Source organism: Diuraphis noxia, unplaced genomic scaffold (assembly GCF_037042655.1).
Source record: "Diuraphis noxia isolate RWA-SAM2 unplaced genomic scaffold, SU_Dnox_SAM2 contig0004, whole genome shotgun sequence".
NCBI lineage: Eukaryota > Metazoa > Arthropoda > Insecta > Hemiptera > Aphididae > Diuraphis > Diuraphis noxia.
In genome coordinates, this window is record NW_028301714.1 from 64,541,208 (window position 1) to 64,565,923 (window position 24,716).

At 26.9% G+C, this 24,716-nt stretch overlaps 3 protein-coding genes across 4 annotated transcripts; 1 reads left to right on the forward strand and 2 right to left on the reverse strand.

Annotated features, from left to right (window-relative positions):
* Window positions 1–1,210: 1,210 nt before the first annotated feature.
* Window positions 1,211–17,819, reverse strand: LOC107163341 (uncharacterized). 2 transcript variants are annotated; one of them, XM_089225830.1, is made up of 15 exons: window positions 17,347–17,819; window positions 15,970–16,204; window positions 15,736–15,883; window positions 15,558–15,653; window positions 14,581–14,780; window positions 14,084–14,215; window positions 13,733–14,009; window positions 13,523–13,661; window positions 13,217–13,325; window positions 8,503–8,656; window positions 8,204–8,407; window positions 2,282–8,132; window positions 2,031–2,206; window positions 1,691–1,786; window positions 1,211–1,595 (listed from the first exon to the last, which is right to left on the reverse strand). In XM_089225830.1, the coding sequence occupies exons 1-15, from the start codon at window positions 17,498–17,500 to the stop codon at window positions 1,461–1,463; spliced, it is 8,106 nt and encodes a 2,701-aa protein (XP_089081956.1). In that variant the 5' UTR covers window positions 17,501–17,819; the 3' UTR covers window positions 1,211–1,460. The 2 variants fall into 2 exon arrangements, with proteins under 2 accessions (XP_089081956.1, XP_015366210.2); XM_015510724.2 differs by having other exon boundaries at window positions 1,676–1,786; window positions 17,347–17,818.
* Window positions 17,820–17,952: 133 nt separating this feature from the next.
* Window positions 17,953–20,344, forward strand: LOC149056350 (uncharacterized). Its single transcript, XM_089225831.1, has 2 exons — window positions 17,953–18,413; window positions 19,648–20,344. Exon 2 carries the CDS (start codon window positions 19,652–19,654, stop codon window positions 20,246–20,248), a length of 597 nt encoding a protein of 198 aa, XP_089081957.1. The 5' UTR covers window positions 17,953–18,413; window positions 19,648–19,651; the 3' UTR covers window positions 20,249–20,344.
* Window positions 18,668–19,258, reverse strand: LOC149056351 (uncharacterized). The gene has a single exon (XM_089227065.1). It carries the CDS (start codon window positions 19,256–19,258, stop codon window positions 18,668–18,670), a length of 591 nt encoding a protein of 196 aa, XP_089083191.1.
* Window positions 20,345–24,716: the final 4,372 nt, after the last annotated feature.

Genomic DNA, 24,716 nt, shown 5'->3' on the forward strand with positions numbered 1-24,716 from the left:
TAAATTATAATCAACTAATTAAGGTTTATTTTATAATATTTTGATAATTAAAAATTAAAAAGTGATTTTGGCCAATAAAAAAATTGTGGTGCACATTCCGTGCAGAAAATAAGCATTATAAATAATAATAATATCCTATAGTTCATATTCTGACCAAATTGTGACTGTACTGGTGTTCAACGGTCAACACCGAGAATTTTGGCGGTGTGGAAAATTATACGATACTGTGATTTTAATATAAGTGTTCACATTCGCATGTAGTGTGCACTAGTGCAATCAGATGGAAAACTCTAATTATAAATGCATATTTTAATAAGCATAAAAACAAATAGGTTCTGTGCAGCAGCAGCTGGAGCGTTGGATTCGTTGCCTTGATAATGAATACAATTATTATGTGTTTTGGCGGCATAGAATGATTAATTAAAAAAAATATATACATAGTAATTTGGTTTACCATAACGCCCATAACCATATTACGGGTAAGCAAAAAACATGTCAAGACTGTAAATTTACATATTCTATAGTGGTAAAAACGGTAAGCACATAGAAAAGAGATAAAAGAGTGAGAGCGAAATAGGTGAAGCCTAGACTTAAAGTGCATATTTAATAATTTCCTCCCCCTAATTTTGTGGTTTTTTTCCTTTTCTATAAATTGTTTTTTCGATGAACGCAAATTGGATTTCAACTTGGAAATAGTTGTAATAATTGAAAATACATATTATATTTATTTAGATTTTAAAGTTAATAATTGTTTTGTGAAATATTAATTAACTATACACATATATATATATATATCCAAGAAGGAAATGTTCTAATGTAAAATATTTTTGGTTAACATAAGATACTGAATGTGAATTGGGTGAGATTAATTCAAATTTGACAAATTCAACTTAGATCAAATTTGTTATTTCACTTACAAAAATTTACATGAGTTTATGACATTATGTTTTATTAGCTTCTGCATATAAATATAAAATATTATAAAAGAAAAATATAAAGATATAAAAGAAAATTTACAAACTAATTAAAATAATTTTTGTAATAATTTAGATCCTACATACTTATAAAATATTTAACAAGCGTCAATTTTTTTTTTTTTTTTGTTGATCATAAATCAGACTCAAGTCAAGAAAATCAAGTCTTAAAATAAAAAAATGAATGTATTAAATTTTAAGTCTATCCCAACTCATATAAAATAAAAATCTATAAATAAATATGTTTTTGCTTTAATTATGACACAAATTGTTCATATTATATAACAAATATAGCAATGCACTAAATTGGTCACAGTTAAAGTTTTATAATATATAATATAGAACAAAATATAATTCAATACTTAAAATAAACGGCTATACAAATGCAAATTGAATAATTTTAATCTTATAAACAAAAAATACATAAAAAATATAAATATAAGTATTTAACTGTAAAGTTGAAGCTATACAGATTTTAAACCAGTTTTAACAATTTCTTTCATTTAGTTGCTTTTCAAGTTCTTCAATTTTAGCTTTTCGGTGATGTAACATCATTTTCATCATTTTACTATCCTTTTCAAATTTAGCAATTTTTTCAATCATGCTTTTGTGGTCAGCCACCTATTAAAAAAATATTATAACATTAATAAAGAGAGAAAAAACAACATTTATTATTCAAAACTTAAATTTATTTAACTTACAATTGCACTACTCACTAAGCTCTGTTCTTCAACAGTTTGAGTGCATTGATCTACTCTAGTCACATTTGTAATTTCTTTCAAACGACGTAATTCTCTACGCAACATATTATTCTGTAAAGATATATATAGAATAGAATTAAATGTGTCTAAAATATACATATTGTTAATGAAAAAAACTAATCATCTAATAATATTATACTATACACAATATACATACTGGTGCTGTAAACATTAATGTTTTTTGTTTTAATATGCCCATTAGAGTCATAACAGTTTTGTGTATAAATTTCAGATTCACAAATGATAATATATAAGATATAAATAGTTTAACAAAATAATTTAATGACAATGTTACCTCATCTCTTGCCCTTCTAAAGATATTTTCCAATTCATGATTCTTCTTTTTGAGATCATCAGTGTTCGTTTTGGAAAAAAGTTCTAATGTGGATATTTTGGCATTCTTATCCACAATACATCGATTCAATTGTTGGATATCTTCTTTTAATGATTTTTCTAACATTTTAGCAGTCTCTGTCAAAGAATTAATTTAAATAAAAAATATAGTATAATATATACATTTTTACAAGAACCTAATGTTTCCCTTACCTGATAATTGACTGTATTCGTTTGATAGTTCCAAGTTTTTAGCTTGAACTTGACTCAATTCATTTTTCAATTGCTTCAATTCTTTTTCATGTTGTACAATAAGCTGACCTTTGTCTTTTCTTAATTCGTATATATTTTGTTCATAACCAAAAATTTCTTCATTTAATTTTTTGATATCATCATTGAAGCTTTTAAATTGTTCATTTTTGCTTTTTAAAAAATCTCTTTCTTCTGTTAATAATACAATGTTTTGCTTCAGTTCATCCAATTGAGTCAAAAGTTCTGCAATCTTATCATCCTTATTCTTAACTTCTTCTAACATAGACTCACACTCATTGTCTAGGTCGGCATTAGACTGTTTCAATTCGTTTCTTTCTTCTTCCAAGTCTTCACATTGGTTAATCAATAAACAAACATTATCGTAGAGTGTCGATAATGTACCATCGCACTTGAGTATTTTTCTTAGTTTTTCAGTTACATTATTTACTTCTATTAAGCTATTTTCATTCATTTTCAATTTAAATTGATAATTTTCAATTTTTTCATCTTTAATCTTTGAAGTCTTTGAATAACTTTCTATTTGTTTCTCAAAGTCATTATTTTTTAATTTATAAGTTTTGAGATCATGGACTAGTTTTGAACATTGTATTTCAGTTTCCTCGAGTTTTGTAGTTTTTGCCCTTAAATCTGATTCTAGGCTTTCAAGTTCTAAATTTTTGACTTCTAACTCTTTTTGAAGATTTTCTAACTGTGTATTGTGAATTTTACTTATTTGACTACCACCCTCTAATTCTGCTAATCGTACAGCAGAATTATAATTTTCTTGCAAATGTTTAATTTTTGATAAATTTAATGAATTCTCTTCGAGCAGTTGTTCGTTATTTTTTTTTGTTTCTTTTAGCAACTTTTCTGTACAATACATCTGATGTTTTATATTACTTAAATCCAATTCAAGTTCATTAATTATCTTTTCATGATGAATTTTTGTTTCTTCTTTTTGTAAACTATATTTTTCAATCAATGATTCATACTCTTTTGTCTTCAATTGAAATCCATCAAGTAAGTTTTTGATGTCTTCATCTTTTTTGTCAATAACAGATTTTAGACAAGCACATTCTGATTGAATTTTTTCTACTTTATCTTCCAGACTAAAACGACAATCTTTTTCATCTTTGTACATAATTAATGATTCATTGTATTGTTTGGTTAGATTTTCAAGTTTATTTTTCAAATCTTGTAATGACAGCTCTGAACTAGTCTTAAATGCTTCAAATTCATTTGACAATGACTGATAATTGTGTTCATTTGTTTTAGTCAATTGAGTCTTTAATTCCTCCAACTCATTTAGATAATTAAAAGATAAATTCTCAGCATCCAAAACTTTTTCTGTCAGTTCTTTTATTTTTAATTCTCTATTAGGGAAGTTGTGTTGTTGAGATTTCAGATTTTCAAGCTCAAGGCCAAGTTTTTCATTTTCATTTTCAACTTGTTCTTGCCATTCTTTTCCTTTTTTTATGTCTTCTTGGAACTGTTTGATTTGATCTTCATAAAGCTGTTTAATCTTTTTGTGGTCATTAACTAAGTCAGTTACAATTTGTTGTTCTTTTGTCATTATAAGATTGACAAAAATATCCAATAAATTAGATAAATTATGGTCAGTGAGAACACCTGTAATTTTTCCAGGTTCAAGAAGATTAATTTCATTTATAATATTTCTTTTACCATTTCTCAACTCTGAATCAATATCATAGCTATAATAAATTTGTTCTTTATTAGCTTGGTTATATTCTTCAAGTTTGTTGTATTGTATTTTAAGTTCATTCAATTCATTTACTAAATTGCTTACCAATGATGTTTTTTCTTTTAGATTGTTTTCCATTAAAGTTATATCATTATTCAATTTTTCATTTTCATCAGATAGTTTAATAATTTGGTTTTGTGGTTCATTAATTTGTTCTTTTTGTTCAGCATTTAATAGTTTAACTTGACTCAATTCATCATTTAAATTTTTAATCAACAAAGTTTTTTCTTTTAGATCACTTTCCACCAAAATCATATCATTTACATATTTATTAATTTCATTAGATTGTGTTTCCATTTGGCATTGAAGTTGAGCAATATTTTTTTCCATATCATTGTTAGTTGTTTGAAGATTTTTGATTAAATCATTTTTTTCATTTAATATCTTATGTAAATTATCAATTTCTAAGCCAATGTCAATATCAGGAGAATTAGGTTGCAAGTCACAGTTTATCTTTAATGACTCTTCATGTGGTAAATTATCATCCTCGACAGACATAACTTTTGTTCTAAACCGTTTTTCACTTTGGTTTCCTGAAATAATTGCAGAATTGAGCTCAGTGAGTTTCAATTTAATATCATGTACATAATCTACAAGTGGATCGATTAGCTGATTTCTCACATCACGACCACTCAAGTTATTTTTATCAATTTTATCGTCAACTTTAGATTTAAGATTTTGTAATTCTTTTTCTACACATTCAGCATTGATGCATGCATTTTCTAATTCTCTTTGAACACTATATAATTCAAATTTAAGGTTTTCACAGAAATCTTCACTTTTTATTAAATCATATTCAGCTTCATTCAAACAAGTTTCTAAATTTTGTTTAACAGAATTTGCATCTTTTATTTCAATTACTAAAACATTAATAATAGAAGCCAAATCTTCACATCGTTCTTCACTAAGTTCCATTTCTTTAGTGACGTTGGAGAGTTTTTCTTGAAGTCTGTTCAAGTTAGATTCAAGATTTGCTTTTTCCTCAATTAGAATTTTTTCAGACTCTGTTTTTTTAGACAGTTCCGATTTCATTAAATCAAATTCGTCATTTAAATCCACTAAAACATTATCTTCAAAATCATTAACCCTGATTTGAAATGAATCATTTCTTGAAAACAAAAATTCAACGTTTTTCTTATATTCTTCCAGTGCAATACATTTGGATTCTAAATTATTTCTAAGAATTTTTTCAGATTCTTCATTTTTTGACAATATTGATTCAAAATGCATTATTTTTTCTCGAGCTTCATCACATTCACGAGATCTCAACATGTATTCTTCTTCTAATCTATCATATTCATATTGTAAACTGGATTCAAGTACTTGTTTTTGTAAGTGTTCAAGCTCTGTGGATTTTATTAAAATCTCTTCTCTCAAATTAGATTCTTCAATAGATTGACGTTTTAATAATGATTCAATATCGCAAGACAAATTTACAAATTCTGAATATAAACTATTGTAATTCAATATTTGTAATTGTACTTGATTTTCTAAAATATTTTTCGACTCATCATGATGTTTTGACAATTCCATAAACTTTTGGTTAATCAGATTCAAATCAGATTGAATCAAAGATTTTTCTTGGAGAACTTGTTGTAACTGCCATTTAATATCTCTATAAGTTTGTTCATTATCTTTCATGTTGTTTAACATGGTTTCATTAATTTTATCACATTTTATAATTAATTCAGAATTTACATTTTCTAATTTGGAAATTAAATTTGATTTCATGTTTAAATCAGATGTAAGTTGGTCTATTATAACAGCATTTAATTTTAATTCATTCTCCATACTTTCTAGTTTTATTTGATAGTTATTTTCCTGGGACATTGCATGTTCTAATTCAATAGTTTTAGATTTAAGTTCACCTCTTATTTCATTTTCAACTCTAATTTTATCTTCCAAACTCACTCTAAGTTCAGTAATGGTTTTATGTATTTGATCATCCGAGTTCTTCCATTTTATTGTAAGTTCTAAATTTGTGTTTTCTAATTTTAAAATAATTTCAGTTTTTTCATCAAGTGCAGATTTAATACATTTAAGTTCAGAGCTCAGTTGTTCCACAATGGAAATATATGATTCATGATTTATATGCAAATTATTTATAACTGATTTTACTTCATCAACCATTAAAATAGCACCATCTAACTCTACCGTAACTAACTGTAATTCATTATTTAACGCTTTTTCATTATTTAATTTTTCCTCCAATGCAGATTCAAGTTTTTTAATAGTCCTGTTAAGTTCAGAAATTGTTTCTAAATTGTTACACATTTTCTCTTCAGATTTAGTAATTTTTAATTCATCCACAAGTTTAGATTTTTCAACTAATTCAAATTTAATATCACTGAGTTCATTATTTAATTTTTCAATAACACTAGAATTAGAATTAGTTTTTATTTTCATGTCTTCAATTGTTAATTGTAAAACATTAACTTGTGAAATTGCATTTTCTAATTCATTGGTTTTTAATAGTAATTCATCATGAATTTTGTTTTCATTCTTTGATTTGACAGCAGGTTCAAATTTAGAGTTTTCAAATTCAATAAGTTTTAATTTTTCACCAAGTTCAGACACCACTAAATTTAATGAAGTTCTTAATTTATCTATTTCAGAATCATTAAGTTCAAGCTTTCTATTAATTTCTTTTACTTCTTCTAGCGCGTTTTGCAGACCATTTGTTTTAGTAACTAATTCATCTTGTAATTTTTTTTCAAATTCTTTTACATCAATTTCATTAATATTTGACTTACATTTCTCTAGTTCGCTATACTTAGATAATAACTCTAATTTAGTCTCTTCTAGCTCAAGTACCATATTGGATTTTTCTTCAAGATCTGAATTAACAGTTTCAAGTTCAGTTCTTAATTTATTTAAAACGATAAAATTTGATTCAGTTTTGATTTCATTGTCTTTTATTATCATTTTCATTTCATCTATTTCACTATAAGCATCATTTAAATTGATAGATTTAGCAACCAGATTTTCTTTATTTTCATTTTCAACTTTAGTTTGGTTTTCAATTAACATATTAAGACTCAAATTCAATCTATTTAATTTTTCAATTTGTTCTTGTAATTCATTTTTAACAACATTACAGACTGTAAGTTCTTCTTGAAGATAATTAATCTTTGAATGATTAGTCTTAACTTGTTCAATAATATCAACACATTCAAATGTTAATTTATTAAATGCTTGGATACTAGATTTTAAAAATAAATTTTCATCCATAGTTTCAGAAAGCTGCTTCATGAATCTTTCCATTTCTGTATTTGATTCAATTTCCATAATAGAAATACTTTGTAGAATACAATCAAGATCATTAAATACAAAAGATTTTATTTCACCAAGTTTTGTATTTGATAAAGATAGTTTTTCTTTTAAAGATAAATTTTCATTTGACAGTGTGTTAATTTTGTTTGTGTTTTCTTCAAAATGTTTAACTGCAAAATCAATCAAACTCTTTGTATCAAAATTATCTACATTTATCTCAGAACTTCCACTGAATTCTTTGATGGTAGACATAATATATTCATCAATTGAGTTAAGTTTTAATCTCAATTCATGATTTTCTTCTGTTAAATTTTTCATTTTAATATTAAATTCATTTGTTAGTAACTTCAAATTATTGTTTTCATCTATTAAACTTTTGTTTTCTTGTTGCAGTTTTTCAATGGTATTATAAATATGTTCCAATAATTCATCCAGTTCCAATATTTCACATTTACTAAGAGTAAAATACCCTTCATCAGCTAAAAATTTAATAGCATGTGGAACTGAAATAGCTTCAGCAGTATTATTTTTCAAAAGAGATAACTCATTCAAAAGTGAACATTGTTTAGTTGATTCTGCATAAAGTTGTTGGTCTTTATTTAATAATTGTAATTTCAAAGTATCTATTTCATTGATATAAGTATTATTTAAATGATACAATTCTTTAATTTTTATTTCAAGTCTCTTAATCTCTTCTTGCTTTTCTGCCATAAAATCATCACTTAATATGGTTTTTTTTATTTGATCTTCCTTGAGTTGTAACTCTTCTCTAGTTTCCTACATTAAATAAAAAATACAAATAATAGTATGAACATGAATACTCTATGTTAGCTTGAATAAGTATTTACCTGAATTGTTGCCAGAAGTTCCATTTCTCGTTTATCATATTTATTCTTTTGTACCTCCATAATAACTTCAATATCACGTTTTTCATGTTTAACTACTTCAATTGAATTTTTAAGTTTTTCAATCATTTTTTCAGATTCATTTTTTTCAATTTGAAGATCCTCAACTTGCTTTCTTAAATTATTTAAATCTTTTAATTGTTCATTCTGTAATAAGATAACGATAGTTAAATTATACAAAAATGAAAAGTAAATATGCATATATACATTGTTATATTTATAAAAATGTGTCGGTTACTCACATTATTATAAAACATTTGTTTTTCAAGAGTTGTGAATTCTCTTAGCTCGTTGTTTTCTTTCATACTCATTTCAAACATATTTTTGTAATTATTTACCCGTTCTCTTAAAACTTTTTTAGGAGTTTCACAAACAGTGAATGGGATGTTGGATGGTCTAAATAATAAAATATTTTTCATTAACATTTACAAAAATTTAAGCTAAGGGTAATTAGTATAGATAAAGAAAACAATTAATATTATATTTAAGGGTAAATATAGAAGAATATATCAGAGTTTACTAACATGGTAACATTAATAATAATTATAAAGAAATTAAGTGGTATTGAAGAATTAAATCAGAATATCAGAACAGGCAGCAAAGAGATTAAATAAGTTGACAAGATTTATTACATGGTTACATTAGTAAAGGAAATTAAAATAGTTTAAACAAGAGAAGGATAACTATTAATTATTGAGCAAAAGTTATTTTAACCTTAATTTATGCCTGAAATAAAAATAACCATAGGTGGAGGGCTTCTGAAAATAGCAGCAACAAAAGATATACACACATTGAGTGTCACCCTCTTGGGAGCATAATCACTTTATTATTTTAACACTCGCCTAACATGTATTTAGATGGATGCAAAAAAATAAATAGTAGATGAGCTCCCTCTTCCCCCAATTAAAGCACTGTTAACTAATAATGTTATATTTTTATGTAAAATGCAAATATAGTGATGACTAATAAGTATTTTAAAATTGAACAGTTTAAGTATAACAATAAATGTCTAAATTTTAGTATTAAAATAAACATAAATAAGTTGTATAGTTATACTGCAGTTATATGACTACAAGCGAAGTGTTAATAGTGTTTGTGTATACACGAATGCTATATGCTATAGATAATATGATATTCATGGAAATGTTCTGTGTAGGTACATATTTAGAGGAAGCAAATTAAATAATACATTTTATTAACTGTCCCATGATTTACGATACAATGAATAGAAATGTCAAAACCATGAAGGTGCATTCAAATTAAATATATATATATATTAGATTGGTAAACCTAATTCTCACATTATAGATATATTTAAAAAGATTTTTTTCACTGCATTAGTTAACTAAATAATTTGAAACTTTAACATGTTATACTGTAGAAGTAGTTTTCATTACATTTTTGTCATTTTAAAATAATTGTAATGAAATTACATAATGCATTACCAACAAAGAAATGCCGTTACAGTAACACATAGTTCATACTATAGATCAAGATCATTACCCATTATTATTATAAATTAGTCAAATTTAATTTTCTTTTATTTTCAGGCTTAATTTAATATAATAAATAAAAATAAAATAAATGGAACCAAATTAAAATCAGAAATGCTGGTTTGGATGGATCCCCTCACTTAATCAACTTATAAAAATGCTAGAGTTAAAGCGTTTTTTTTAAACAAATGTATAGATAAGCTTGCTGAAAACAATGGTAGAAGTTAGAATTTGACCATTTGACTTAATTTTAAAGTAATAGCTAATTAAAATGTATAGTATTTTAAAATACACCTGGCATTTATTTGCTTGGACAATTAAAATCAAAATCATCCCTTAACTTATTATGTAAAACCACATTTGGACTTCAAACAGCAATAACTAAACTTAAGCCAACTGCCAAATTATGACTTCACCATCATTTTCAATATCCTTAACTATATTTGTAATATGAAAAAAAAGGTTGTTCAAAAAACAGAAATATATCTATTTTTGTTAAACTAATTATCATACGGAGCATTTATTGATGTGTTATACTCTTGTTGCAAAGGAACAAAAATGTTGCAAGTAAATATTAAATAGGTAAAAAGCATTAATATCTTTAAAAAATGTACTAATTACACAATTTTTGTGCAACCAAGATATTTACTAAAATTAATGAAAAAAAATTACATGCATACAAATTTCAAAGACAAAATATGGTTAATAATATTATAGGAAACAATATTGCAATTTTATTAAAAATTTAAGAAAGCTTTAATAAAATAAATTGATATGCTTAATATCATTAATAATATATCTGACTAATAACTACATTATATTAAAGGACTATACAACAAAAAAAATCCTAATTTTTTTTATTGTGTGAAAATGTAGTGCTTAAAAAAAGAAAAATTTTAGTCGGACAATTGCTTCGGAGTTTATTTATAAGTGGCATAAAACGCATGACGTCATAAAATCACACTGTCCACCGGGCCATATCTAAAATACACGCGTTGTGGTTATTTCGCTCGATTAAAATAACTATAGAGAAAAATTGATATAAGGTGTAAGTTACTAAAGTACATTTATAAAAGGTTATAAATTTCTTTAGATGATCATATTATTTTTACAGTATTAAAATTTGTTTCAGGATAGACAAGAAAGTCAAAAAATTAAAATATAAAAAACAGCAAATATATTATATTAAATAATATTAAATACTTTTAATTAAAGTTTAAAAAAATGTCTTATTATAATTTATAATTTATAGTTTAAGAACTAAAATAAATATGTAAAATAAACCTCACAATAAAGTATACATAGGTATTCAAATAAGGTAGGGTCATAAAATTGAATACAGGTAAGTATACAGTAGGTTTATACTACAATAAAACAACTTACATATTTGATATTATTTTTTTATATAATATATTATTAATTATAATGTTAAATGTTTAGTGGATTGTATTAAGTAATAGATGTGGAATTACACGTTTTGAAAACCAAATATAATTCTTAGGATAACGTTCACGATTTTTTTTGACCACAGATGATGGAATAACAACTCTATTCCCTATAGACTATACTACTATAGTATAAAACAAACACAATAAAGAATAAAATAACTGGAAACATGGTATAATGACAAAAATTATCGAAGAAGCTGAAAAAGAAATTTTACCACAGCAATTTGACGTACAAAGAGAATGTAAATATGTAATACTAACATCACAAATTTTTTTATCAAATTTATCCAACACTTCACCTTCTTTATGAAGAATTAAAATCAAAGAGATATTAAAGATTTACCTAAAAATATAATTTAATTAGCTAAATTAGCTATTATTATATATTATAATAATTCAATTACGTATAACATACCTATGTATTTTTGTTTAAATTAAAATATTTTATTGTGAGGTTTTTTTTGCATATTTATTTTAGTTCTTAAACTATAAATATTATAATAACACATTTATTTAAAATTTAATTAAAAGTGTATAATATTATTTAATATAATATATTTACTGGGAGTGGAGTGGCCGAGCAGACTAAGGCGTCGGTTGCAACGCACACAGTCGCCGGTTCGAATCTCGGTCACGGGCGGCATCGTTCTTTGGGCATTTCGCGATGTCTGGAGAGAGAGGCCGCCGGCCCCCAACCGGGCATGGCAGAAACCCACGGGTGCCCATTCAAAATTCTGCCAAAAACCCACGAGTTAAAACAGTACCTTCCCCTACAGTTCCCCAGGCTAATGACCTCAGTTGTTGAAGCCCTAACCATAAAAAAAAAAAAATATATTTGCTATTTTTTATATTTTAATTTTTTGTGTTTTTTGTAAACTACTCTGAAACCAATTTTAATACTGTAAAAATAATATGATCATCTAAAGAAATTTATAACCTTTTTATAAATGTACTTTAGTAACTTATACCTTAAATCAATTTTTCTCTATAGATATTTTAATCGAGTGAAATAACTACAACGCGTGTATTTTAGATACGGCCCGGCGGACAGTGTGATTTTATGACGTCACGCGTTTTACGTGACTTATAAATAATCACCGAAGCAATTGTCTGAAAAAAATTTTTATACCACCAAAATTTTTCTTTTTTTAAGCACTACATTTTCACACAATAAAAAAAAAATAGGATTTTTTAGTTGTACAGTCCTTTAAATTATCCATTAACGCTTAGCATAATACCATTAAATTATTTTTCTTTAAGTAACAGACTTTTTAAACAATAATAGCAATTACATAAAATGTATTACATGTCTTAATATTCTTATAATTAAGCAACATATCCAAATTATAGATACATTATTATGTTATTTAAGTTTAAAAAATATAATTCGATGTATCTTATTTCAGATTTGAATACCTACTTATAAATAATAAACATTTTTTTGTAAATTTGTTTACTTGAGATAAATATTTTATAGATACTCTAAAAATAATAAAATTAATAAATTAAAAGTGAAAATGGTCACGAAAAGCTACAAGTTTACTGTAACTTTTTACATTGATTACATAATTAACCAGACCATGTTTATACAATTATACAATGTATAATATGTAATATATACATAATTTATTAACTGTATATAATCACATTTCTTTTTAATTAAAATTATATCAATTTTATTTTGTTCAGATATTATGTTTTTTTTTTTTTTTTTTTAAAGCCGGGTTCACACGTGTCAGTCAAAACATTCTTTATAACTGATGACGCAATACTCATCATTAGAAATGTCGCAAAATAGAAATAATTTCTATATGACTGATAACCAATTTTGATGATTCAGTCATACTGAAACAAGTGTTCACACGTTCATAACTTGTTCAGTTTTGATGAATCAGTCATACTGAACGTTTTGACTGACACGTGTGAACCCGGCTTAATGTTCATGTATCATAATAAAAATTAACCCAAGCCAAATCACGTTAATCAAGTAGTATATAAATATTTTTAACACTTACGGTGAAAAATGATGTTCAGAATTTTCGTTGTTTATGGATTCAGTAACAGCAGAGCGATCTTCTTCTCTTATTAAATCCCATTCAAATGGTTCTAATGGTGTTTTAAAATCTAAAAAACAAAATATTAAAATAAATAGTAAGTTCTGCTTTTAAAAATAGAAATAAAAATCTATTTATTTTAACTGTTTTTTTTTTTTTGGAGTCAAATAAATATTATTTATAATATAGATATTAAACAAGATTATTATTAATAATAGATTTAAATATAGGTATTGAAAATTAATAAAATAAAAATAAAATATGAACCTTTATTTAGATTTCCAAAGTTAGGTGGTACACTTGGTCGATGCATATTGACATCTTCTTCAATAGTTTCAAGAATGCTATTTGAAGAAAATGTATTATCAAGTTTTCCACCCCAAGTTCTTCTTCGCTGATACCCTTTCTAAGATTATATAAAATTAGGATGTACTATTTAGCGAATAAAAAAAAAAAATTAAAAGATCTTATTATTACTTTATTTGAGGGTTGATCTGAGTGAGCAACAGAAGTTATCATATTGTTTTGCAAACGCATTATACGTTCTTTTAACTCTTCATTAGTTCGTTTTTCTTCCTGATACTTATATTTAATTTCATTAACTTCATCATTTTCAGGCTGATTTTGTTTTAGACCCTCCAATTCTTTGTTCAATTTAGAAAGTTGAACTCTATAACGTTTTAGAAGTGTTTCGTCTGTGACATTTTCATTTACTTTAGCAGAATTTTTAATTTTTTTGGCACGAGAGGCAAAACTAAACAAAATAAGTAAAGAAACATAAATATACAGGAATACAATTTAGGAATTGAATTATGTTTTAATAGGTACCTCAATGTGTTAGATGTCTGATCTTCAACTGCTAAAGTTACAGTACAAATAATTGCAGTTAAAGAGTTTCCTCCAAGAGATGTTTGTAATATTCTCGTAAGTTTACTATCCCGGAAATTGACATGCTGTGAGCTTCAAAATATAAATTTAAATTACATCAATTATCATAACATGCAGATCATGCATATATTTTCTATGCTCATATCATATTATGGAGATAAAACTATACATAATAAAACAATACTCTATTAGCACGGCTATTGAGAAAACGCTTCTGGGCAGCAACCAAAACTCATAAGTTTATGTGCATATCCACCACTAAACCTGCCAAAATGCTAGCTGCTGATAGTGTTGTTGCTTTTATTAGCAATTAGGTGGTATAGTGGGAGAAATTTGGGCATGAAACCAAGGAGCTCGCTCGATCATTTGGATGCGCCAAGGAGTAGCACTCTCTCAGTGGCAGTAGCATAGTATAGATTAAAATAAAAATAATTTACCTATCTGGACATTCACTGAGTTGTTGGATAACAAGACTTAGAGTTGTTAGAGAACTATTAATCTTGCAACCTTCTTTAAACCGTTCCATAGATGACTGAGTTTGACTACTTCGCTCTGAACCAGCCAAATCAACTAAATTAATCACTGATTGTTGGTAAGCCCCATCACAATCATCATCTACATTACGACTTTCTAGAATCTAAACAACAAATTGTAATGAATAATAACAATAAAATTAAAATCAATTAAAAAAACTATTCTCTGTCTTAAGAGAGAAAGGAACCACATCTCAAAATCCCTCACACTTCACATCGCATCATCATCAACACCACTACACAGTGCATGTGAGACAGAAACTAGCTATGAGAGACAGAGGATTAGTGAGTTAACATATTATGCCTGTTTATGTACGTAAATTACTAGTAGAGGGGTTTGATGGCTAGGTAGCAATGTGGAGCTCAGTCTGCATGCACAAAACAGTACCTTTTCTCTTGAGACAGATTATATATTTAGGTGTTTTACATTAAATTGATTTGAGCAAGTACCAATTATATCAAATTAATACTTTTACTTTCAATTTAAATGGGTAATAAAGACTAATATAAATGTAAATCTTAAAGTGCTTATAAACTGCTATAAACTAAGTAGAAAGTAACCCACAGTGACAGACACATATGAAAATTATATTATTATTATCATTATTTGCTGGCATTAATGTATCAATAAAGAAAATTTAAATGCAAATAACTGATACAGTTCACTCTCTTTATTTCAAAATTAAAAAAGGTATTTTTATTTTAACAAGATATTTCATCATAAATGTTGCTAAAATTAAGTTATATTAAAACAGCATAAACCCTAACATTAATTAAAAATGAACTAATTCATTAATTTTATTAATATGCTTAATAAGAGTTTAGTTTTTACAAATAAAATGTATGTTTTATAATTTTTTTTAAAAGTCAAAAATACTTACAATGCGAAATATTGTATGGGATCTTGATGATCTTTCATTCATATCTGTTTCTCCAATACTCCTGTTTTTCTCACCTATTTTCATAAGATCGATAACCTGAAAATATATTTAAATTATGAACTAAATAATTATAAGCTAATAAACTAATGAGCAACAAAAAATGATTTTATAAATATACCATTTGTGAATTTTGACAAACTATAGCCTTTAATGGTGTAATATGTAATCCATCTTTTTGAATTTGAATTTTTTTTGTTTGATTTTTGTTATTTTTTTTTTCCAGTAAATCTATAACTTTTTCATTGTAAATTTCTAAGTAACAAGCTCTGTAAAGTAAATTATTTTTATTCATTTAATAATAATATACAATTTTTATTAAATTAAAGATAATAAGCAATTATTTACACTATACCTTAATAAATATTCTCTACTAGAAGAATTATTCATAACATTGAACATGTAGTTAATAGCTAATGGAATAATTCCAGGGTTTGACTGATCTCCAGACATAGTGAATGTTTTACCAGAACCAGTTTGACCATAGGCAAATACTGTACCATTAAACCCTTGCACTCCTCTGTCAATAATTGGTCTGACGATATCATCAAACACGTCATAATTTGTTGATTTATCACAAAAAACTCTATCTAAATTTAATCAAACAATGAACATATTTTAATACATTGAGTACAACAACAGTGGCATAGTGAACGAGGTTTTATGACACCTAGGTACCATGGCAGAAATCAATTTTTTTTTTTGGCGGGGGTATAGGGATATTGGTTACATTATAGTAAAAAATAACATTGAAAAAAAAATTAATGTATCTATGTATTATAATATTTAAAAAATATTTACAGTCACATGATAATTATATCTTTAATTTTATATTAAGAGGATTAAAAGTGGGTAGGTACTGTTCATCATAGTGTATAAATGTTCACCACACCAGTGCACAAATATATTAATATTTAAATTATCTTAAATCTGATAAACCTATTTCAATAAATAGAACACAAAACCACTGACCCACAATGATGTCAAATATACAGAGAGGTATTAATATTAAATAATTGTGTTGACAGTACTCTGTAGATTTTAAATAAGTACCCATCTAGGTACTACCAATGTTAATGATTGCCATTTTTTAATCATTATTCATTGAAGATGATAGATTATCATACTAATAATATACATAACGACCTATTAATTTACATGTGGCACATAAAAATTTGTAGAAACAAGTTAAATGCCAGTTAACTTGTTTCTAAAAGCAATATTTGTAAACTAATTAAATACAAGTGTAATCAACTAAAGCACATAAAAGCACCTATGTGCTTGATGTATTGAGGTGTATTAATATGTCCCAATATCAAGTAAATTCAAACAAGGATATAATATTATTTAATGGCCAATATGCCGAAGTGGGAATAAAGTCAATCAGCAGCAAAAGTTAACAAAAAATATTACCTACCAAATATAAACATTTTATTTTTAATTGACTCCAACCAAAAAACAGTCATTTAAATAAAGTGTCATTTATTTTTACGTTTCAATAAAATGTTAGGTATTTCAATCTATTTTTATTTTTCGGCGTGTCAAAAGATAAGAATGTGTTTTTTAGTTCACCTCCGAGAAATGTACTATAATGAATAAGAGCTAAAAAAAACTCATTCCCACCTTTAAAGTTTGACTTTTACGAATATATACTATTATACTCAAACAGTATGTAACCAACAACTGAAAGGGTTAAAAACATATAAGTTGAGAAAAACAAACGTAATTTTACCGAAAAAAAATTGTTCTCCGTTCTTCTTTTTAGTTATTGGATCAATGTGAATAACACTGTCCGATTCTATTTTCCAATAAACGCGATCGTCCAACTGTTCTTTATGGTTTAATGGACGGGCCTTGATGGCCACTTTAATGTTGCAACTATCCATAATATTTCGGCGTTATTATTTCACACCGGCAGATTTCATTCAGTGGCTTTAAAATGTAAGGGTAATCAAAAAAAAAATACCTAAAAAAATCACTAGAGAAACGTTAAAAAAAAATACAATAACACTTAGACATCAAACGACAGACATAACTGAACACAGTGAACACGAAGTACAAGATACAACGATCTACTTTACGTCAATCCAACAACTCTCCGTTCAGTAGTTCAGAATCCCGAAATCCGTTATCCGTAGTAATTCATACTAAACTGAGTAAACCGCCTAAACTATTCGCTCTAAAAACCAACTGCTGCGGTGCTAAATGTTAATGTCCGATTGTTTTGTCTGAACATTTTTCCGTTGATCCGGTCTGTTCAAAAACCATCAGTGTTACCAACCCATCACCTTATCAGAAGTAAGAAAACCGAACAAAAAGTCTTATTAGGCCGGTGTCACACTTGCGGAATATCCGCAGCGGACGTTCCGCGGCAGAATTTCCGCAATATCGAAATTCATATATTTAATTACTACTGCACACATTACAGCGGAATTTCCGCACGGAAAAAAAAAACCGCTACACGTCGCGATTATTCCGCGGGATTTATTTCCGTGACGGATACCAAAATAAATCCAAACATGTTCTTTTGGGTTACCCATGTCATATTTGTAGCGGATATTCCTAGCGGAATCATATTTTATTTTATTCATCATTTGATTATTAATTCTTCAACGAGCACCATCATCATGTTAGACGTTGAATTATTAATTTCTGAAGTGCAGTTAAATCCATGTTTATGGGATTTAAGCGACAAGGAATACAGTAATCGGGAAGTAAAAAAAAAAACATGGAACCAAATAGCAAAAAATATATTTTCCGATTGGGAAACAATACATATCGGTGAACGAAAAGAAAAACGTAAGTACTTAAATCATTTTAATTTGAAATATCATATGAAATATACTATTTATAAACATGGAATTAGTACCTAATTTATTAGTCAAATTTTTAACACCATCACAATTCACAATAAATCTTTACTCTAAATAATAATATATAAGTTTTAACTTTTAACAGCTATAAATATTATAATAATAATACTATGATATTATTAAATTATATATAATATTAACTTATAAGTATTAGTAGGATGCTTCCCAATTTAAAAATAATTAAATTCTGTTATTTTGCCACGGAACACTTCCGGCATCACTTAAGAAGTATTGGGCGAATTGATCTCTAACCTGTTGTCCAACTAAACTTCTAGATGCAGTTCCTCGTGGTTCAATAGGTAACATGTTATCAGCATTTAAAGTGTCTTCAAACTCAAAACCGTCTCTCCGTCGTATATAATTATGGAGAACTGTGGCTGCTTGAACTATAATACTTACGAAATCAGGATTTACTGCAATACACCCATAAAAAATTTCAAATTTTCTACATAGAATTCCAAAAGCGTACTCAACATTTCTTCTAGCTCTACAAAGTCTATAATTAAAAATTCGCTTGGAATAATTTAAATCACGGCTTGAATAAGGTCTTAATAAATGCTGATGAATTCCAAAAGCTTCATCTCCAATTAATACATAGGGTAATGCAGGGCCATCAGTATTTGGTAGGTTAGTCGGAGGTGGTAAATTTAACGAATTGTTGTAGAGCTGTTTTCCAAAAGTAGATTGTTTAAAAATGTTTGTATCTCCTTCACGGCCATAAGATCCTACATCCACAATTGTAAAACAGTAATTAGCATCAACAACTGCCATTAGGACAATTGAAATCGCGTAACCATAACCGATATGACTTCAAACGGTTTTAAATATTTGTTATTATTCAAAAAGTATAAGTCGTAGATATTTGAAAATTTCACCAGATATTTATATTGGCATTTTCTTTACATGATTTAATTTTCAAAATGTTTTTTGGGCTATTTATAGACAACTTTATTTTCGATTTTTCTGATAATTTTTTTTTTTTGAAGTGTCGATAAAATTTTTTTGGCTGAGTCAAAATACTTGAAAATTTAATACCTATCATTATATTCAAATTTAACACTTCTATAATATTAATATATATTAGTGATCCATACGGCACCTAATGTACAGCAAAGCGCGATACCCACTTACCCGCTTTTTTTATTTATTTTTTTTAACAGTACCATGAGCAACGTAATTTCAAATGAAAGTGTTATTGATAACCTACGAGATAACGTTATCGATAATGAAATAATCGAATCCGAAGTTTTGGAAAATGAGGTATTAACCAAGAAGACGTCAACTACAAGTCAACTTCGTAAACAAAAAATGACTGATTTTCAAAAAAGTGTGGTTGAGGTATTATCTAAAAGAAAAATGGTTAAGGACGACGAAGATTTGGATGAAGATAAATTATTTTTACTATCCCTTCTACCAACATTAAAAAAAATGCCCAGTGATAAAAAATTCGATTTCAAAATTCAAATAATGCAAATGCTAAAAAACAGTAATTTTCCAACTAATTTTAATCTACATTCAACTAATGATGCAATGAACCAGTATCCATATCCTATTCAAACCAATGTCTCTAATAACTACAGTCAAAGTACTTTCCAAAACCAGATACCTATTCATCACCAAACACCATACATTTCCAACACCGTCCCTAATATATATCATAAAATAACACCAAATTCTTCCAATCAGAATGATCTTAACTTATTTTCTCCTAGTCCACAAGATATTTCAAATCAATCAACTGGTTACATTGATATTGATTGATATTGACTGCTAAGATTGTTAAACTAAATATTTTATTTTGCTATAATTTTTTGTGTATTTAAGTTTTAAATTTATGTTGTTTGATAAAACACTAAAAAAAGGAATTATAATTTTATTTTATTCATATTATAAAATAATTTATTAATTAAACAAAATGTTGTTTTTTATTACCATATAATTTTAAAAATGATATGTGTTATTTTTTGGTGTGTGAGTACCTACACGATAAGTAGTCAATTTAATACTTCAATTTTCAACTTCAATATTTCATCAAGAGGTAAAAATTAAAAATTATGAATAGTTTTCAAAATCGTCTGGAAAAACAAAAAAATAATGAAAAACGGGAATTTTTAGGCAAAAATTTAATACAATATTCCTCATAAGTTTGTCTATTTTTATCAAAAAAAAAATATCTCCCGGAAAGTCAAAAACAATTTTTATGAGCGTTTGAACTTCAATTTTTTACAACTTGATGTTCCATGTAGCGATTTTCTTATTCTGTTGTAATTCAAAAACGAATAATATTACCTATAGATTTATAAAATTTACACCATGTGTTTATTTTATCAATTCCTGTACTTGATAAAATGTTTAAAATATTTTGACTCGTTTTGAACTTTATACGGACATTCTTAATTTTTAATTAATTTATTTATTTTTTTGTCTATAAATAGAAATAAAATTACTTGCAAACTTTTTTAAATAAAAATCATAATATTACCTTAATGTAACTGTCAGCCGTTCTTCAATGCCAATAGTTTCTCTGAAGGTGGAGCTCGTTTCAGATATATGTGGTCTCAATAAAATCACCAACTCGTCAAATGATTTAATCGACATACGATAGTAATTAAAAAAACGATCCGGATATTTCCTCAAGTCAGAGTATAAGCAGTGGAACTCACCCAAAGTTATTCTCTGAGCATTGAGTGGGTGGACCCAATGAAGACGTTGTCGCTCAACTGTGTCAGCAGCAAGCGCAACACATACCAACTCGACGTCGTCTAAAAGTTCTAATAGTTCCATATTATATTATTTTAACACGACAAACGGCTTATTCTGTATGACAAATGAAATCAAACTGAACTATTAAAGCTACTACTGAGCTGTAGTATTAAGTTTACATTTTTGCGCCAATTCCGCTACGGAAAAAACGCAAGTGTGACACCAGCCTATACAACGCGGAAATTCTGCCGCGGAACGTCCGCTGCGGATATTCCGCAAGTGTGACACCGGCCTTAATGCATACCTATTATATTATTTTTTATAAATAGTTTTGAATATTATTTAAAAACATAATTTGTAGTGAAAAAAATTAGTTGAACTATTATGTATTTTATTTTTATAAGACTTCAAAGATGATACATTTCAAATGTCAATAACAATACCACAGACAAATTAGTAATTATAACCACTAAAATTATAAGACACCACTTTTGGTCCATATATAAACCCAAACCATGGGCCGTCCGTCTTTCTGTCATCATCTTTTGAGCCTTTGAGGCAGCAAATAAACTTCGAGCAACTTTGCAACTTTGAGAGTGGTTTTTTTGTATCATGTAGTTTTTAGTTGGTATTTTGAGGAAGGTGATTCTAAGCAATCTAAGCAATCACGGTAGATTATGATCTACCGTGTAAGCAATAAATGTCTATTACTTTTCGAAATAACTGGAAAAACCAAAAAAATAAAATAGACAAAACTAACGCTTTTACAAAAATCCTGCAATTTTCAAAAAATTATATATTTTTGGAGTATCTTAAAAACAAATTATCCTAAATACTTGAAATATTCATAAACCATTAGGTAATATTATCACTTTTGGAATGGAGCTTATATAAACTATACTATATACTATATAGTGAAGAGGGAAGACAGAAGATAGACTTCTTTTGCGCGATAATAGAAAATCATACAAATAAATAATATATTTTGCTACTGACTTCAAGGTCTCATTATTAGCTGAAGTTCAAACATGGTTCATCGATTGGAATTTAGGATTTGTGCTACTTGTACCAGTATTTTTACACAGTTATATGTATTACAAATACAAAGAGATTAAGTATTTATTATTGATATTTATTATAGCTTAGAACGAAAAACGCAACCAGCCTTTGAACATATATTTCGAGTTATTACAGTAGAGTGCGAATAAACGTGATCTATACGGTATCCATTAAATTTTAAATTAGATTTCAAATTAGCTGTAAACAGTGCAACGAAGTTATGTCGTTGCAAATCACATAAACATACCTATTCGAGAATGTTTTACTAGCTCTACTACTGTTATATAGCTCATATGCCAATCAACTTACAGAAAACCAAAAAGTTTAGGAACTTGATTTGTGTAACATTCTAACAGATATCAAGAAGATAGAAGTTTTCAAAATATATTATGTGCAATGATTGATAGTTTAGCTTTTTTACCATTAAGATTAAATAAAGTACAAGAGGGTACAGTCGTACAGAGTGTTTAAAACAAAATATTCCAAATGAAACAGATGAAACAGATAATCTAAAAATTAATTTTGAGACTTATAATGTGAATGGCGCTTACAGGAAAATTGGAAATACGGCTAGAGTTAATGTGTATCTTTGAAGACTACAACCTATGTTTTCAACTAATACTTGGAAGTTCCATATTCCATATACAACCCTTCATGGTAACCACAGCCCACAGGGCAAACAATTCTACTGAAGGATGGAACAATCACTTAACATATTTTGACGGTCAAATCATCCTACAAGGCTACAACAATATGGAAGTAAATTAAGTGGCTACAGACCTACAGTCTTGCAGATTTAGAAAAGTTGGCATTAAATGATGAAGGAGGGCATTCAATAAAAGAAAAAAACTAGGATTGATCCAAACTACAGAAAGATGATTGAAATAACTATATTCAAGAATCCAAAACGATAAAATAAATGTTGCAGACATCATAAAAAATTACAAAATATTTCAAACTCAGCGATAAGCCTACCCTTCGGCGTCTCAAGCGCGGACGTCCTCGTGATGCCCTTTCTCAACACCAATAAGATTTACAAAAAAAAATTTAAAAAATACACTTTACACTTAGATTAACTAATATTATGATGACATATTTTATTATTTTATTATTTATTTATTCATCTCTGTAATTTACTGTATATATTGTAATTAATTTACGCTTAACAACTTAATGATGTTAAAAATTCTTTATTATATCAATAAGTTCGATGACCTTGTATGTCAGAAACACTTTAATTTAATAAAAAAAATAAAAAAAAGACATCATAAAAGCAATCGATAAATCAGAAAGCGCTGTAATTACTTTTTTTATTTTTAAGTGTTTCTGACATACAAGGTCATCGAACTTATTGATATAATAGACATTTTTAACATAAAGTTGTTAAGCGTAAATTAATTATTACAATATATACAGTAAATTACAAAGATGAATAAATAAATTAAGCTGTAATTACTAGGTAATATTATAATCAAATAACATTTCAATTTATATACAATTATTAATACTATTTCCATATTAACACTTGGTAACGTACTGACGGTAGCATACATTTTTTTAATATAGTACCATATAAGTATATGATAAATCTGTTTTTTTATTAGACTCACATAGACAATAGCTACATGTATTTTATTTTTTAATGTTAATATTTTTTTTTGATTACCTATAAAGTTAAAAAAATATTATTTAATTTTTGAAAAAAATAAAGATACCTACCCATTTTATAGAGTTAATTTTGCTAAAAATGTTGACCTTTCAACATTTTATTTTTCATCAATCACATGATTTCTTATATATTTTTTTAGTTTATAGATAAAACGGGGGAAAACTGGTTTTTATTTGTGCGACGAGTCCTCTACGTGTAATGGGTATATCCTTCCCTGTATATTGATATAATATTTTAGGGTATAACTGTAATAATAAGACAATAAGTTTTTAAAGTATACAATATTAATTTTATTCCTTTTATGTTATCGAAGATTTAAATGTTGTGTGGTAATAGTGTAATACTATATGATAGGTACTATCGAGTACTTGCACTGTGCTTGCACACAGAAATAAAAAAAACACATTGTAAAATTAATACATTCGTCGCTTCGATTATAGAATCTAAAAAATATGTTTCGTGGTACGACTTGAGATTTTAAGATTATTTTATTATTAAATTACGAATTATATGGTTTTTTTAGACTTCAGAGTATAATTAAGTCTATGTTCATATTAATATATTATATAATATTTATTTTAACTTTCAGCCCTGTGTAAGCGTGTAAAAGTTGTAAATTGACACTATTGTCGTTTAAGAGAACTTTCACCACAGAATCGAAATAATCGAATACACGTTGTACAAATAATAAATTGTAGTAACTACACAGAATAGATTAAATGGTAACTGTAAGATGCTATAAGTCTATAACGGAACACGGTTGATTTCTCCGTCCATCTAATGCAAGTCGTAAATGTA